Here is an 18234-nt window from a genome sequence, read left to right as displayed (position 1 = left end):
CCTGACAGGAGGTTGTGTCTGCACCCTGACATTTCTCCTCCCTCAGATGATGAAAATATGTCAACAAGCACCATCAACATGTGACTGACACTAATCTTACTCTAAGGTTTTTTTCATTCAGTGATCCTCTGAGACGTTCACTCCATCCCAGCACCTGGAACATTTGTATCTTATCAGTACCCCAAGTGCGCACACACACACACACACACTCACACCAATGACAGCAGCTGCCATACAAGGTATTCTTGCCTGATCCACCGGGAGCAACTTGGGGTTCAGTGTCTTGCCCAAGGACATGTCAACATACTGACAGGAGGAGCCAGGGATCAAACTGCCGACTCAAAAGTTTTGAATTACCTCTGTACCTTCTGAGCCCCAGCCGTTCAGGATTATTGAGCACCGACTGTGCAAAGATTCAGAAATGTCAACCAGTCAGAACATTTTTATTTTGGTGATGGTATCATAATTAGGCTTTGGACAAATAATTCATGTTTTATTGTTGATTTTTTTTCTTTCCATCCATTACACAATTTAAAAAAAAAACACCAAAGTGCATCGTATTCACAATGATTGATCCATACCTTGAGAGATGTGGGGTGTATAAATTCTTTATACAGAGGTGACAGAATTGTTTGCCTTACAGGGAAAATTTTTCATGAATCAGCATTTAGAAAGGCAGGCAATACAGGATTATCATTAATTTAAAAGCAAATTTCAATGCTCTTGATTCACAAGTGCAAACAGATGTTTTAGGCTGCAGTCTACACTGTATCTCTAATGAGTGGTAATGGAAACAGAAGCACACGTTCTGTTTTATTTTCTGTGCCATACAGGTATAGAGGTTTGTCTGGGGGCCACACCAGAACTGCAGGGGATGAAGTATGAGCTGGTCTGCTGACACTGAGGAGTGAGCTGCAGACACACGAAGCAGAACTCGACATGACAGCGAGGACAGACGACATTCTTGCAGCCTGTTTTGTCGTGCTCCACTATCTCACCACAGGTGGGGCAGGCCCGGATGGAGGGACAGGCAGTAACCCCCTGCACCTCAGGGAGGTTGGTGGTCTTGCAGTTCTTGAGAAGCTCAAGGTTGTGGTTTGTGCAGCCGTCATTATCACAGCGGTCGGATCGAGGGCCTGGACCTTTCCACTGCTTCAGGCACTGCCAGCAGAACTGGTAGGTTTTCTTCTGATCAGCTGTACATATGATGCACTTGACACACAGGTTCGACAAATTCTTCCTCGCCACATTTGTTTTGCACTGTGGGCACTGATGTGGGAAAAACTAAAAGTGAATGTCAGTGCACTTGATTTTCATTAAGATGTCTGAATAAAGTAAATCCACTGAAAAGTCTAAATTCAAACCACTGGACCACTTACAGGTTGTATCTCACAGTACTGTGCAGCAGCCAGGCACGCTATGGTCTCTTCAAAGTACTCAATTTCCTCCACAGACAGATCAGCCAGTCTGCGCACCTCTTTGTAGGACCACAGCTTGTTGCACAGTTGTGTACCCTCTACCACTGCAGGGCATTTGAATTTGTAATTTCCCTTAAAACAACCCACAGAGAAATCATGTAAGGAGCACAGAAAACGGTGAGAGGATTTTGTGATAGATGGATGGATTTTGGTCATGAATGGACTATAACCTGCGGTCACTGAAGCCTCCAGTGTTGCAAACATTTATCCTTTTTGTAGGAGGTTGTTATGTACGTGTCTTTTACTTTATTTAGAAGTTTAATGAAAAGTAACAGTAACACAGGACTTAAATTGTGACTTTCTTTCAGAGTTACATTTCTCTTAGTCACCAGTAGGTGTCATGGAAGAATACCATTTAAATCTGCTGTTTTCATGTCAAAATACCTGATCCAGCTGACTGCGACACCACAACGTTAGAGATTCAGGAGTGACGGCGTGACCACAGGACATCATTGCTCTGAGACCACCCTCATCATCTTCTGAACCTGCAAGGAAAACAAAAAGCTAGAGTATTGTAGTTGATGTGGTTGCTGGGAATAAAATTCAGCAGTAAATATAAAAACTAAAACTAAAACGGCTAGTTGTTGAGAATGAACCTTACACACTGGATCCAAATCGTCCCTCCTGCTGACAAACCTCAGGGTGGTGTCTAGTGGGTCGTATTTCTTGTCCACTTGTTCCTGAAGGCTCATTTTTGATACTTCTAAGTCGGAAAAGGTCTGGCAATAAGAATCCTGAAAAATGTCATTTAAAATAGGATTTTATCCTATTTGAGCCACCATGAGTAAATCTTTGCAATCTATCCTTGTGCAAACACTGAAGTGTAACTGAATTACTTTTATACTGAAGAAAACATAGAAATGTGAGGATTCTTTATTAGGTTCTGGAGCATCATTATTAGGAAATTACTCTATATTCATGATTTATGGATGTTTGTTGGCAGTGTATATATTGAAGATAATAGGACGTACAAGCTACACTGAATTTTAAAATATCTAAATAAGTATGGCCATCTTGATAACCTTTTGACAAAGTGTTGAAATGACAAACATAGGGTTGTCAGCATATTTTAGTTTTTTAGTTATAAGCAGCATTAACCTTAGTAGAAGCACTGTGATACGTTTTTAATAAGGTTGAGTAAATGTGAGCTTGATGTTTTATTTCATAGACATTCACAAGTCTTCATAGAGTACTGGTAGCCTGAATATTAAAAGTATTAAAAAGAGAAAATGCCATGCCTTACCTTAGAGTCTGTTGATCTGTGGCTAGTATTTACTTTCAAATTAAGCAATTTAACTTTTTCAAAAAGCACAGCCGCACCTGGAACTACAAAAACTGCTGAGAATTGATTAGGTCTAATTTAGCCTGCTCGGTACCTCGGGTAAAGTCCCCAGTGTCTACTTTAAGCTCTATGACTCGGTGCGTATCCTCGTCGCCCAGATCGAAAGTGAAAAAAGCTGAAGCAGGGTTAGTGAATCATCCTTTAATTCAACCAGGCTATTTCATTTAAAACACAAAAAAAATATTCGTTTTTACAGGGAAATGACGGACTGATTCCTGTTGTCATATTAAAGTTCGTAATCACATTAAAAAATGTATATCTTATTTTCTGCACTCTGCGCATGCGCAACCCCCTGGCATTCACAATAAGAGCAAACCGCACTTAATCCCAGAAAAACATCATACATTTTATAAATCAGGAAAAACATGCAAGTGACCTGAACTTCACTGTGAAACAAAAGGTTATTTATGCATGTATATTTAGGCTGACTTAAAGTCCCAGAATGTCTTTTTGCTCATTGCTTTAAATAGACTGTCTGGTCATTGTTTGTCTTTTTTATCTATGTCTTGAACTGAACCTTTGACTATATGCCTAGGAGGAGGCGGTCTACATTAATAGCTGTAGCCTGGGGGTTCAGAAATCAAGGCGCAATTATGCTATGAGTATAATCTTCAAAGTCAACTGTAATAACATCATTTCGGGTTTCTAAACCAGGTTCTTGTCCAGTCTTAAATATTCTATTACAGCATTATATTAAATCGTTCCCATAGAACCAAAATCTGCGTGCACAAAACCTCAGAAACACAGCCACATTTTTTTTACTAAACCTTTATTTAGTACACACTGCATACATAGTAAATGCAAAGATGTGGATGGTTGTAATGCTAATGCTGGTCAGTTTTTTCATTTTGAAGATACTGATACAGTAGGCCTGTTTTTAAACAAGAATCAAACAGCATTACTTATGCAAATGTTTATTTCTCAACTAGGGGCCTGGTGGAACAGTGGTAGAGCATTGGCTTGGGATGCAGAAGGCCGTGGATTCGAATCTGACCCCACCAGGTGCGGCCCTGCCCAGCCAACAAGGGCCTGGTTCTGGTCCCGAGCCCGGATAAAATGTGAGGGTTCCAGCAGAAAGGACATTGTTTCTTAATTTATTGCTACATTCTGTAAAGTAAATTTTGTATTTGATATGATAATAAGAGTAAATGATGTACTGGGTTTTGAAATAGAACTTTATGTATGAAACTTAAATGGAAAAAACATATTAGTAATAAACAGAGTAATGATATAGATTTCTGAAATAAAAATAAAAGTTTTATTTTGTTTAAACCTTTAGGTCCATTCTGCCCTGTTAACCACTTACACTCAAAATCACACACATTGATTCAGATTTTTCATCATTTCGAATAGATTTTGTGCTATTGCTGAAATGCTCAGTAGATAAAGACAGGTAAGGTTAATCTCATTTTCTTTGCCACACAGGGATAGATGTCTGTCTGGGTGCAACACCACTTGGACATATTTTATATGGTGAACTGGTGAGCTTACATTCACGCTTTAGTTTCAGACAGACAAAACAGAACTCTATGTGGCACCGAGGACACTTGATATTTTTGCAGTTTTGTCTGTTATGTTCCACCTTCATTCCACATGTAGGACAGGCTCGAACAGAGGGGCAGCAGGTGACCCCCTCCACCTGAGGCAAACTGATGTTCTTACACATCTGAAGAAGTTGCAGGTCCTTGTTGATGCAGCCATCGTTGGCACAGTGGTCAGATCGAGGGCCTGGACCTTTCCACTGCTTCAGACACTGCCAGCAGAACTGGTAGGTCTTCTTCTGATCAGCTGTACATATGGTGCACTGGACACACAGGTTGGAGAGATTCTTCCTCTCTACATTAGTTTTGCAGTGTGGGCACTGGTTTAGAAAACAGGGAATATTGGGAGATGTCGAAGAACAGGAAAAATATTATATACTAGAATATTTCTTTGCATTTGTTCACAGAAAATATATTTTGCTGGACCACTCACAGGTTGAATCTCACAGTACTGTGCAGCAGCCAAACGAGCTATGGTCTCTTCAAAGTACTCAATTTCCTCCACAGACAGATCAGCCAGTCTGCGCACCTCTTTGTAGGACCACAGCTTGTTACACTGCCTGGTACCCTCTACTATTGCGGGGCATCTGAATTTGTATATCCCCTTGAAACAAAGAAAAAATAATTTAGGGTCATATAGGGTTTTGGAAAACAATGAGGATGCACTGATGGGATTTAGTGTAAATGTAGTGGTGTCTTTGTAAAATGGTTCTTATAAGGTATGTGTGGTGGGAAAAAAAGGATGTTCTCCAATAAAAAGTAAAGAAAATCAGCAACACAGCAGGGTTTCCAACAAATTAAATGGCGAACAAAGGTAAATGTTTTAACAGGACGTTTCGAATGTTGGCTTTCTTAAAGGACAACCTCAACAATTTTTAACTTGCATCTAGGAGGAGTAAAATGTTTATGAATGGTATTAAACTTCCCTCTGCCTTCCATCTACTAAAATATCACTTTGTTTTAGTTCTGATGACAACCTCTGATTGCTCCAGCTACCCAGATAGTTGCTTTGGTCGGTTCATTTCTCCCGATCTTCACATGATTTGAAAAAGTCTTCCAGATGATGTCATCCGGAGGAGTTGTTTCATCTATAAGTAGAGAGATTACAGGGAGGGCACAGGGAAGTTTAACATCATTCATATACATGTACACCCCCTAATAAAACCATAGGAAGCAAATCTGTGACGTCACCCTTTAAGTACATAGCTGCAGCTGAACCTGAGCCTGTGATATGTCGTGGAGGATTCGTTGCCCATTTGAGGGACTTGGAGTGACAGCCGTGGGGCAATTAGGTGTTTCAAACTCTTTTATTCGGTTTACTTACTTTCCCTTTTTAATGTCATTACATGTCTCTCATTAAAATCCAAACAGTGTGTTTAAAAGTCATGAGATACCTCATCCAGCTGACTGCGACACCACAGTGTTAAAGATTCAGGAGTGACCGCGTGACCACAGGACATCTCTGCTTTGAGACTGTCTTCATCCTCACCTGAAATACACAACAGAAAGTTAATTAGCTACAGCGCATGTTCATAAATATTAGAGAAAGACAACCACATTGGGTATCAATTACAACTTAGCAGTTTACCAAACACTCTAAATAAAGAAAAGAAAGTGAAAAGGAAAAAGTGACTTGCCAAGGAAAAGTTAACATTTAATAATCTTGAGTAATGCAAGCCAGTATGAAAAACAAAACACTTCCGTCTACATACAGAGATAGAAAGGAAAAGAGTCTAACCCAGTGGATCCAAGTCATCCTTCCTGTCGACAAACTTCAGGGTGGCATCTTGTGGGTCATATTTCTTCTCCACTTGTTGCTGGAGGCTCATTGTCATTCTTGTAAACGGAAAAAACATCTATCTATATAAATGCTTTTTAAAGTTATCCCAGTTTACAGATGTAATTTCATTACTTTCATTATCAGGGTTTTTTAGTATATACTAAGACATTCTGAGGCCTTAATGGAAAAATAATATTAATGGTAATTAAAGATGTATCATTTTAACTTGTTGTTCTTTGTCTCGTTTGTTTTGGTGTGCACAGTTTTCTATGAAGAGAACTTTTGATTTGACTTTGAGTTCAAAGATACAGTGCAGTATGGGAACACTGAGAGATTTAAACAGGGAATATATCATTCCCATGGTTTCCTAACTTGAACCCTGTTTTTTGCCTTTATTGAAATGTATGCACACTTTGTCATAAACAGTTCGTCTTTGTGATGTACCCATATACAAACACTGTATTCAGTGACTGAATTACTCTGATATTGAAGAAAACTTAAATAGAAAGTTAAATAGAAAATCATTTTTAAGATTAATAAATGGATTTATTGATGTGTATTGGCAATACACATAGATGATGAAATCCTCAAGAAGTGAAAGCCACGCTGTATTTAAATGTCTGTGTAGCATGTGCGGTATAGAGTTTCAAAAGTGTTGACAAGACACACACCAGCAGCACTCAGGGAGTTTCGAGCCTAAAGAGGCGGAAAAAACAACTTGTAAAACAAGTTACTTTTATTCAAGTTAATCTAATGGTTAAGACACACACACATACACACACACACACACACACAAGAATGGATAACTACAGAAAAGACTGATCGTATATCCCTATTATTAACCAGTCAAAAAACTGTTTGTTGATTATTATTTAGGAGCAGATATGGTAAAATAAACAATTTTATCAAAATAACATTGGGAAGAGGAACTGTGATGTCCTACCTTAGAATCACAATCCGTGCAGTTTTTAAGAAACTTCTCTTTATTATTGTACGCAACAGGAAACACGTCCAACTCGCCTGAAACCACACACACACCTTTTCCTCTAAGTACTTGATAGTTTTTAGGCTCAGGACTCCAGCGTCCGTCAGTCCCGGTGTGGCCACCCCTGTGTCTGTCTGTCTGTCTTAACCTCTGACTCCTCGTAGCGAAAGTGAAAGTGTGCAGCCTGCGGATCCCGACGGTCCGTTTACTCGTGATTTCTCCTCCCATTTCTACACGGACTCACCCTCGCGTGTGTTAACGAGCTGCTCAGTTATACGGGGTCACTAACGCGTGGTTTATTAGTGTGTTACTGTGGACTTCCTGTTTGAAAAGGCGGTTACCGGAAGACCGAGAGGCTGCCGTGGTTTCCATAACACCTAGAGACAACAGCTTGGCCAAAAGTCTGTATAATCTCTGTCTAATTTTTGTTTAGGCTGGAAATTAGTCACTTTGCATCCTCGGAAATTATACATCGAACTGGTTTCATGCTGGGATTTGTGTCTATTGGGTTTTTAGACATGCTGAGACTTTTTGTAAGACTGAGCTTTTTTACTAATATGTTCATTCCCTCTGCGCTTCAATTCAGGTAAAAACTTTGCAATTTGGATTTTTTTCATAAGCCTGAACTCAACTTTATTTATATCTTTGTACAGAGTACATGCTATTACTCTGTTTTAGTGTGATGTGCTGTAGCTTACTGTGGGACGGCCGGAGATCAGCACATCTGCACCCGATTCCAAACACAGATGTTACTTTGGACATGCTTCTATGTTGTTTGTGTATATTTATGTGGTGCAGTTATAAATATTGCTACTAAGTATCTAAATGAGTAAAAGTATACTTTTTACAGCCACCCTCCCTTATCCTCATACTGGAGACCGTTAGCCTCCTTTAGAGTTTAATAATCTCTGTAGCAGCGTTAACTAATGAAACAGTATCAACACGTCTGGTCACGTGTGTGATCAGACACTCTGTGACTTTCTGAGACATATTATTGTGCTGCAGTGCTTCCCTCTGTCTGCCCAACTTAAGCCTTTTCATTTGCTGCATGTGCTTTGTTGTTAATTCCATGTGTGGATGCTTAGTGTCCCTTAACCTATACTGTGTCTGTACATCAACAGGCTGAATCCATACATCCGACAACAAGGTCAGAAAATGTAAAAATGCCAGCGTTCTCATTTTAAAGGCATCAGAATGAACAATACAGTTCTAAACTTCAGGGAGAAACTAGACAACATAAACCTCACAGGTGATTGACTATAAAATGATGAGGTGACACCAGCCAAACATGCAGCTCATGTATTACTGACTCTTACCATAACTGTGTATCGGGTGTGTCTTCAGATTACCATGGCCTAAAGAGTCCAGGTCTCACATGCTATCTGAACAGCGTGCTTCAGGTGCTTTTTATGACCGAAGACTTCCGGGAAGCAATAGAAGGGTTTGTGACCTCAGCTTATAGATACTTATAGATAAGTCCGAACAACATTAGTTTATTTAGCTCTTTGCTACAAGTTACAGTAATGATGTGATATTTTGGGAAATCTGCTTATTTATTATATAATCTCCATGCAGAAACACATTTCCGCACATACAGCGGCCTCTCTCTCTAACTTTCCCATTCTTCCACTCCGTGGGTCTATGACTAAATAATTTAATTAAAAAAATTATTTTCCCGTGTAACTTTCTAAAGCCAGCTCTTTCTTGTTAAAGTGTCTCTCTTTCTTACTGACTGTTCCTTGGATTTAATGGCCCCTAAGCAAGAGTACAACACATAACTCACAGTTTTACTCTTTTACTTTTAGTTGATTGTTTTAATGGGAAAATAAGATATAAATGTTTTAATGCTGTTAGAAGGGAGATTTTTAATCTCTGCACCATCTAGTTAGCAGTTATCAGATTCCTCCTGTTCAGCTAACTACTGTATATGGCCTCTCACTCAAGCTTCCTTTTGACCATACAGACATGAGAATAGTACGAATATTCTCCTCTAACTCTTATATTGAGCTTTTCCTTCAATTTGTAAGATTTTTTAGAAAGGAGCATAGGATACTACATTATTGTCTTTCACATGGGTGGAGAGTAAACACAGTAAATCTGACATTTATTCACCGTTTGCAAGCTTAGTAAATTCATATATTTTCACTGTGCCACAGAAGCCACCGTGAAGATTTAACAACCCTTGACCTACAACTGCAAAAGCTGTTTAAGGATTTAAAAACAAAAAGGACCGAAACGAACAACGTAACAACACAGCTGGGTATCACAAATGGTGAGTTTGGATTTTGGACCGTGTTTTTAAATCCTTTAGACTGAATACAATGTACAAGGTTTATACTGTTCAAAATATGTCTTCTTTTTCAGTATACGAGCAACACGATGCTGCTGAGTATTTTGAGAAAGTCCTGCATTTGACCAGTCCAGAAGCATCCAAAGTAGGGACACGTTGATATATTTATTTATAGGGGACAATCTGCATTAACATTGACATTTGAGAACAAGAGGTCAAAAGTGTCTGAGTTTACACAACAGATAGCTTGCACATATAATCCTGATGGAGCTAACAGTCAAAAAATGACTGTAATAAAAAAAAGTCAAAAAAACATTTGTTAATTAAAATAAAAATAAGAAACAACCAGATCACATAGTTAATCTTTAACCAACAATACAAGCCAACAAATATAAAACACTGTAAACTAGTCTAAGAGTGCATACCGTGTCTGTGTAGATTTAAAGCAAATATTAGAATTTACACGGACGCATAATAAATATAGTACATGAGGATCAGTGATAGAGTGATGATTAGGAGATTTTACCAGTAGTACACATTTGACATTTTTGCCTGTTCCACGTGTGTTTCCATGTAAAATGTTGTGAGGTAAGTACACTACCTGAAATATGTACATAATGTCAGTGCATGAATAAATATACTTCCACTACAGATGTGGGTTATATAGTAACATTGGTTGTGTCTGTAGTAATATTAACTAGTTAATTACTTTTCTTGAACAGTGCCACTAATTGAACCTCTGTCGTACCTTTGGGTGTAGATATTTAAGGGGGAGCTGAACCATAAAACCAGATGTCTCCAGTGTGGGAAGAGCAATGACTCCAGGAGCTTTTTTTGGATGCTGCCTCTTGTAGTAGAAGACTCACATCATCAAACCCACAGCGTGGTATTATGTTTTCTTTTAAGAAGACCTATGGTTTTGTATTTTTCTATTAAGAGAGAAAACAACCTACAGTACAACTTGACTGAATATACAGTGGTTACAGGAACACGGGTTGGAGACATTTTTCAAAGGAGAAACAGTCTCTGAGGACAATAGGATGTACTGCAACCAGTGCTATGAAAAGAGAGAAGCAGAAATTGTGAGTGATACTGTAAATCTAAAGTTTTCAGTAGAACACGTCACTTTGTGTCTCTTATTTGTGCCAATATTTTCATTATTTGCTGTAGACATGTGACATAACACATAATCCAGAGGTTTTGACCCTCCTGCTGAAGAGATTCAGATTTGACAACAAGCGGAAGTGTTACGTCAAGCTTCATTCCAAAGTTGAAGTACCCCAGGCATTACACTCTGAGTTATTTGTATGTATAATTTATAATCCCAGTCACAATTAAATTGTTTTAAAACTTCTCAGATTAGCTGACTTTGTTTTTTTCCCCCCCTCTCCACAGAGCTGCCCTTATGACCTGTACGCGTTAGTTAACCACTATGGCAATCTAGCAGGAGGCCATTATACTGCTGAAATCAAGTCTTTTGAAACTGGGGTGTGGTATTGTTTCAATGATGACACTGTTACGATGGTGAGGACCCTCAGTTTACTATATTCAGTCACATCCTCATTTACCAAAGCACATTTTAATGCGTTACTGTCATACTTTATAAATCCTACAGCAGAGCCAGCCACTCTTTGGAAAAGGAAACACCTCTGTCAGGTAAGTGTAATCTTCATTTTAACAGAAATTAGTGAAATTTACCCACTCTTAATTACGTCTTTCAGCAGACTTCATTTGCTGAGTGTTTGGGCTTAAGTATGCTTCAAAAGCAGGTCAAATCAGGTCTTAGAGTCTTCTAGAGCTGCTTCAAAAGTTGTTTGTTTCTTCCCAACAACCATAACATTTTGTACAGAAATTCAGTTCCACTTCAGGATTAAGTGTAATAATTTAGTCATCAGATTACACGTTTAATTTGTCCAATATGTTATTTTATGTACAGATATCTGTAATCAAGATGGCATTCCCATTAGTCTCAGTAGTACTTAGACTTACATAGAGACTGTAAACACACACAACCTACAGATTAAAGAGCGATCAGGAAGGTATCTGATATAGGAAGGATAGGGAAGGGCTTTCTTCAGGATAAAATACACATACAAACTAATTTATGTGAATCATACCGAACTGAACATACCGACAGTCCGTCTTTAGTTCAACTAGCTGTCTTTAGTTCAACTGTACAATCATCTTGTGATTTTTCTTATGCACTTTTCTTCTCCTCCCAGGTCCTGTACAGCATATCTATTAATGTACAGGAAGAGTAAGTTAGAAAACTCAATTCCTATTTAAAATGGAATCCAATAGTACAAAAATGCCTTCTCTGTAGTTTGACACCAACATTAAACTATTTCTGTACATGTCTCCTGCTCCTGTTTATCATTAGTAATCTTCTTTTTTTGGGGGGTGGGGAAAGGGAACACTTATTCAGAAAACTCTGAGGAAGATGAACATGAAGCTAAATCTGCATATTCAGATGTCGGGGCTGAGGGAAGATTTGAGGAGGCAGCAAGAGGAGAGGATTGTGTTCCTCATCATCAGCTGAAGGAGGAACAAAACAATAAAGGGAGAAACTTGACCTTCAATGGTGACATATCACAAAAAATACATGATAATAAAGTTAGGATGAAACACAAACACTCTGGAGGGGAAGTGGAAAAACTACCAAAAGGGAGAGTGACACGTCATGTCACGACATGTGAAGTATTTGGAAACAGCTATTTAACACAAAAGTTAAAAAGTTCAACAGATGAAGAACAACATAAACCTAAGAGACAGCAGCATGATAGAAACTCAAAGGCGCTTATGAGCAATGTCACCACTAGAGGGCCCCCCACTGAAGTTTGGATTGCACACCACAATAACAGGAGGTTTGATCAAACCCTCAATTTCCTAGAAGAAAGAGTCACAGTGAATACCCCAATCTGGGAAGGACAGGACAATGGTTGCTCTCCAAGTTCCCCTCCAACCGGGGCAAGGTGCTCACACAGTGGATGTGTTGTGCATGAGCCCTTTGTGTACAACCTCCCCCCCAGCATATACAAAGGAAATGACAGACAGAGAACCAAAGAGATGCAGCATTTTGTGGAGGCCACACAGGGGGGGAAAACTACAAATCTGAGAAAGCCAAGCAAGAATAAAAATAACAGTGAGGATAACTTACAAAGACCACCATGGAGATGACTACATACTAAGGCTAGTATGCTCAGGTAATACATTTGTAGACTTGTTTTTACTTGAAATAACCAGTTTTCTGCCATTTTTGGGCATTTTAATTATTTTGACACTGTTGGCTGTCTGTACTGTGCTGTGGGAAACACACTGTGATGATTTTGTTTTCACATAGCAGAGAAATCCCATTCTATTGTTCTATTATCGCCTATCTGTTAGATGCGACATAAAGAGAAGGTACAATTTCACATACATGTATAGACAGCAAATGGGTAAAATATCCAAAAAGACAATATGCATTTATCAATTTGTTTGGTTATTAATGGTTACAGTAACCTTCAGCATGACAGATAATTGTCAGTGAAATGACAAATACCAGTAATTTACAATCAATATCTAATGTTAAATGCATTACACAAGTGCAACAAATCTGATTTTTATCTTAATTTAACTTTATTTTGTATAGTGGATTTGATAATAAATAATAAACTTTATAGGTAATTTTGAAGTTGGTGATACGGTATTCATTTTTGACAAATATATAGATATACTGTAAAGTTTCTAGCTGAATGTACGGTATGATTGTATTCTGTTTCGGGTTAAGTTTGCAGCCCCCTACATGCAGTTTTAGTGAAACACATCACATAAAAATGTTCCACATTCAGCTTGTACAAAGGTTCTTTTATCAGCAAAAACATTCAAGTATTGCCCAGTATGTTAAAAAGTTGCAGTAAAATAAATAATATTTAATAAGTGCAAAAGTTTGCATCCCCTTGATAAATTATTCAAGAAATAATTTCAGTTAAAGAAAAATAACTAAATTGAGCATTAAATATTAAGTCAGAAAACATTTACTATTCTGCCATTTAAAAACAAAGGGGGTACTAACTTGTGTATATACATACACTGATCAGGCATAACATTATGACCACCTTTGCAATTTAATTCAATCCAATACAGTGGCTCTGCCATAAATTCAACTTTTACAAAACATCCAGCATGTTCTGCTCTAAGACCCCTGCATGGGATTCCTCTGGATCCAGTTTAATCCCTCAATCCAAATACACGCAGGTTAGGTGACTCCAACCCCAGCCGTAAAACCTGTTTTTTCAGAGCTCCCCCAGATGACATCATTTGAACTCCTAATGATGAAAAAGTCCTCCAGGTGATGTCACCTGGAGAAGCTTTTCATCTAGATGCAGAGGGAAGTTTAAAAACATTAATGTCTATTTACATCCTTAACTAAAGCCATAGCGAGCGAGTCAAAAATTGGTGAAGTTGGCCTTTAAGCACTAATAGTGTTGTTATTATAATCTATAAACAATAAGATTTTTGTACTGAAAACACTGATTGTTAGACTTTTCCTATTAACTAGCAATGAAACACTTGCCGTGGGTTCTTGGAAAAACATTTATCTTGGAATGACTTAGAGAAATGTCAAAATGCCTCTTTATGTGTCATTATATATTTAGAATCCTAAATTAAAAACAAACTTTACAACAAATTTCACATTTTTATATTAAACCTATGTTTCCATTAATTCATTGTTCTTTTGCAGGTGGCCTGTAGAGAGTGCTACACACTCTCACCTCTTTGTATATATTAATTATATATTAATAACATGGTGGTATAGTTCAATATATGTGATGTTGATTTTTAATGTAGTTTATGTAAGAACTGATTTTGGCCTATAAAGAAATAAAGGCAGAATAGGTCCTTTATAGCTTTCAGCAGCATCACAGCGCAGTTTACTGTAAATCTCAGAACAGAACACTCAGTGACCTCAGTAATAACTAGAACATCTTCTTTATTTTTTTTATCTTTGTTAAACACTTTTACATGTTAATTGAAAAAAAAGCTAAACCAGACGACACCTCTGTGTGACTGTTTTTCATACACACACCTTTTATAACCACATTGTCTTTAACTTAATATCCACTGTGCATGACTAGTATTGTATGTTCATTGTAGTCAACAAATGAGCCATCTTAACAATTATTATTTCTAACTAAATACAAACTTAAATCTCACACACTCTGCTCAAGCCCATTAAATTTCAATCAGATGAGCTAAAAACACCTTCAAAAACATTTAACCTACATTGCACAGTCCCATAATGTGGTATGTGGTAATTTGTTTTAAAAACACAAAGCACCAATCAGAAAACATGATGCTGAAATAGTGTGGGACTGAATACACCTTCACTGGAACTTTAACTTTTGTTTACTTACTTTCAGTTTGTCCTCAGCATTTAGAAGAAGTCACATGCTTAAAAATAATTAAACATTTAATTTTATTTACTTTAAAGCACAACTTTATTTATTCTTAGTGTCCTTTATTGTAGTATTTGTGTTATTGCATTGTTGTGTTTAGAGTAGTTTGAAATGATGAACTGTTTTACATAAGCTTTAACTGAAACCACCATGTTCAGCAGTTCGTAAACAAACACTGGGTTGTTCACATACCAAAAAACCGCTGATCATCAGGGAATTTTCCGTAGTGATTTCTGATTTATTAGGCAGTACTTTGTGGTCTTGAATAAGCAAATGTATTCACACAGAAAAACTCCCCGCTTACTATGCTGCAAGCTACTAACAGTCTGCAAAGTCTATAATAAGGTTTTGATTCAGTGCTGTGGTGAAAGCTTGCAGTGCCAGATGGTTGTGAAGGAACTTGGGGTTAAACATCATTGACACAGTAAAACAGTAAATTAAATGTTGCCAACAGTATCCTTTTACAACTAAATGCTTCTTATTAACATTATTATTATTATTAACTGCCACTGTTACACGGACAGCTTATAAATAATGACTACAATATGTTGTTATAATACCAAACTAAGTAAAATAAAAAGAAATGTATCATAAGTCCAACTCAGAGTTGATACCTTAGCTCATCCAGAGTCAGTTGAGCCCTCAAATCTATGAATCTATAAGTCTGGTGTCTTACATAGATAGAATAAGATTAAATTCATTTGTATGTTATCACGTGTCCTCATACAAAATACTTGCAAAATTACAAATTGTTAACGTACTGTATCTAGACAGAATTGTTGAATCAGTGATCAGTCCTTATCCATCTATAAAAGATGCTTATCTGTATTGTTATTTGCCAGTCTGGACCAAAGATGAGGGAAAACAGTCAGTGCAATGTTGACGAGAAACTGTGGCCTAATTGACAGTAGTGAATGGACTAAATTTAACATGTTGTTTTTCAAGTCTTCATTTTGATTTTTTGGATATTTCCAGCAATGTATTACAGGTTTCATTAGTTTTATTTAATCCTTTTTGTACAACCCCAGTTCCAAAGAAGTTAGAACGATATGTAAAACATAAATAAAAACAAAATGCAGTGATTTGCATTTATTCACAATAGACCATAAACAACATATCAGATGTTGACACTGAGACATTTTACCATTTCAAAGTAAATATTAGCTCATTTTGAATATGATGGCAGCAACACATCTCACAAAAGTTGGAAGAGGGTGATGTTTATCAGCATCCTGTCTTCTTTTAACAACTGTCACTAAATGTCTAGGAAAGTGAGGAGACCAGTTCTCAAAGTGTTCCTGAGCCCATGCAGTGTTGTCCAGTAGAGAATCACACCTGTTTTTAATGTTTTGACCTTCAACCTTGTCCCTTGAACTCTAACTGTTCCAGAATTTTTAGATGCAGTTTGTCACAGATTGGTGAATCTCTGCTCATCTTTACATTCGAGAGGCTCCTTTTATATCCAGTCATGTTACTGACCTGTTGTTAATTAACCTAATTAGTTGTCAAATACTCCTCCATTTGTTTTTGATTTGTGGTAATTACTTTTCCAGCCTTTTGTTCCTTCTGTTCCAAATATCTTTTACACGTGCTGCTGCCATCAAATTCAAAATATTTTCCATAAAATGGTAATATGTCTTAGTTTCAGCATCTGATATGTTGTTTATGTTGTGGATATCTATTGTCTATTGTAAATAAAATATGGGTTGATGAGATTCTGTTTTTATTCACATTTTGCACATCGTCCTAAAGCCTTGCGAATTGGGGTTGTATAGTTACAGTGTTGTTTACAGTGTTCAAATGTTCTTGGTTTGAACAATAAAATGATGCTGTGCCATATTAAATGTCATTACACAATGGACAACAAAATTATTCCTGTGTGCAGACAGAAGCTGCACACCAGAATGATTTTGTTGTCCATTGTGTAATGACTTGTGGAAAGACGTTTGATTAGTTTGACCACAAGTTGCGTTGCTTGATGTAAAACAAAATTTTTTCCCCCCATGTTTTAAATGTTTTGTTCTTGTATTAGCATTCTGCAAACCAAATGTGTCATTTTGGTGAGTGATGTTCTGTTTCAGCCTGTGTGTTAACTGTTTTCAAAATGTTACTTTAAAGTGAACACAAGAATCTAAACCAATGAGAAAAATGGAAATGCTGCTAACAGTAAGGTGTATAGGCTTAAATCACTTGCAACTAACATTAAAGGTGCTGCAATAAAGTCTAACTTTATAGTGGCATTTAATAACACAAACAGTAAGTGAAATGACCTGCTCTACTTTCCTGGTAAACTGCCAAACCCTGATCAAAATGGCAGACTTTTCCAGTCAGACTATTGTTTAATAATCATGACGTTGATATGTTGAGAACGAAAGTGGAAGTTTTTCTCTGAGGGTGGGGGTATATAGCTAAAAATCACAAAACAGTCTTCAGTTCTCATAACTCTTAAGAGACTGTGTCTGTGAGGAGCGTCAGGAACAAAACAAATAACGTGCAAAGGCACTGTGCTGGTGTACGCGCCTTCAGGTGAGGCAACCAGGACCGAGCTGAAAAACAACATGACAGTCAAGGAGCTGAGGGACACAGCTGTGAATGAGTTTCATAAGATCTCAGGTAATGGGAAAAAAAAAACAATACAACTACTTAATAAAATATGTGGACTTGTATATGACCAACTCACCAAAAAGCGTAATCTATGGTAATCTATGAAGTTTTATAGTTTGTGATCATGATCTAAGAATATGTTTCTTGTAGCCAGCAGTGACTTTCCCTGTCACCCACTGTTGCGTTCAAATGCATGTGCAACTTAAAAATGAGAAAGGTTCTAATGTATGCCAGTGATGTGATAAAGATGATATTGTCTTTTCTCCACTGTCCCTCCAGCACAGACTGTCAATGATTTGCGGGTGACCTTTAAAGGAAAGACGTTGGACGACTCATCTCTTTTGTCTAAATGTGGAATCCTGCCCTATTCAGCTATCCACCTTGTGCTGAAAGTTAACGGAGGGTAGACGGGCACCGTGTCCTCTTCTACCTTCTCGTCGTCGCCACCACCACTGCTCCTTTATAGATGATCGTAGAACACTTCACGAAGCTTTTACTTTCAGTTTAAGTTGTATTACATTAAACATTAAAAGATCGTTTCAATGTTTTATTTTGTTGGTATGCTTCCAAAGATGTTTGACTAAAATTGTATATTGTAATCATCATCTCACTGTTCTTCTGTTGCTCTGTATCATATTATCATGAACAACTTTACACACACTGCAAGATTCACATCACTTTGTTTTTGGAAAATTAACAACACTAATTGTTGGTACAGAAAATAAAATTTTCTCTGCAAAATCACTGCTTTGGTCTCATGGTAAACGTCTGTGTCA

At 37.5% G+C, this 18234-nt stretch overlaps 3 protein-coding genes across 10 annotated transcripts; 1 reads left to right on the top strand and 2 right to left on the bottom strand.

Moving 5' to 3' along the window:
- Window positions 1–381: 381 nt before the first annotated feature.
- LOC137136887 (potential E3 ubiquitin-protein ligase ariadne-2-like) lies at window positions 382–3271 on the bottom strand. Of its 2 annotated transcripts, none has more exons than XM_067522663.1 (5): window positions 2722–3271; window positions 2080–2212; window positions 1863–1963; window positions 1380–1550; window positions 382–1284 (listed from the first exon to the last, which is right to left on the bottom strand). In XM_067522663.1, exons 2-5 carry the CDS (start codon window positions 2168–2170, stop codon window positions 814–816), a joined length of 834 nt encoding a protein of 277 aa, XP_067378764.1. In that variant the 5' UTR covers window positions 2171–2212; window positions 2722–3271; the 3' UTR covers window positions 382–813. The 2 variants fall into 2 exon arrangements, with proteins under 2 accessions (XP_067378764.1, XP_067378765.1); XM_067522664.1 differs by having other exon boundaries at window positions 390–1269; window positions 2722–3264.
- A 249-nt stretch (window positions 3272–3520) lies between these two features.
- LOC137136886 (E3 ubiquitin-protein ligase RNF19A-like) lies at window positions 3521–7415 on the bottom strand. 4 transcript variants are annotated; one of them, XM_067522662.1, is made up of 6 exons: window positions 7085–7415; window positions 6813–6837; window positions 6100–6197; window positions 5756–5850; window positions 4795–4965; window positions 3521–4681 (listed from the first exon to the last, which is right to left on the bottom strand). In XM_067522662.1, exons 3-6 carry the CDS (start codon window positions 6194–6196, stop codon window positions 4226–4228), a joined length of 819 nt encoding a protein of 272 aa, XP_067378763.1. In that variant the 5' UTR covers window position 6197; window positions 6813–6837; window positions 7085–7415; the 3' UTR covers window positions 3521–4225. The 4 variants fall into 4 exon arrangements, with proteins under 4 accessions (XP_067378763.1, XP_067378761.1, XP_067378760.1 ...); XM_067522660.1 differs by having other exon boundaries at window positions 6100–6837; XM_067522661.1 differs by lacking the exon at window positions 6813–6837 and having other exon boundaries at window positions 3525–4681; window positions 7085–7413.
- LOC137136885 (ubl carboxyl-terminal hydrolase 18-like) lies at window positions 7365–18202 on the top strand. 4 transcript variants are annotated; one of them, XM_067522656.1, is made up of 13 exons: window positions 7368–7527; window positions 8248–8375; window positions 8471–8567; window positions 9283–9398; window positions 9491–9561; window positions 10177–10302; window positions 10394–10498; window positions 10587–10721; window positions 10812–10940; window positions 11032–11072; window positions 11639–11673; window positions 11827–12619; window positions 17738–18202. In XM_067522656.1, exons 2-12 carry the CDS (start codon window positions 8321–8323, stop codon window positions 12591–12593), a joined length of 1677 nt encoding a protein of 558 aa, XP_067378757.1. In that variant the 5' UTR covers window positions 7368–7527; window positions 8248–8320; the 3' UTR covers window positions 12594–12619; window positions 17738–18202. The 4 variants fall into 4 exon arrangements, with proteins under 4 accessions (XP_067378759.1, XP_067378757.1, XP_067378756.1 ...); XM_067522655.1 differs by having other exon boundaries at window positions 7368–7712; XM_067522657.1 differs by having other exon boundaries at window positions 7371–7712; window positions 10403–10498.
- Window positions 18203–18234: the final 32 nt, after the last annotated feature.

Source organism: Channa argus, chromosome 12 (genome assembly GCF_033026475.1).
Source record: "Channa argus isolate prfri chromosome 12, Channa argus male v1.0, whole genome shotgun sequence".
Taxonomy (NCBI): domain Eukaryota; kingdom Metazoa; phylum Chordata; class Actinopteri; order Anabantiformes; family Channidae; genus Channa; species Channa argus.
This window is presented reverse-complemented; position numbering and strand designations above follow the sequence as displayed.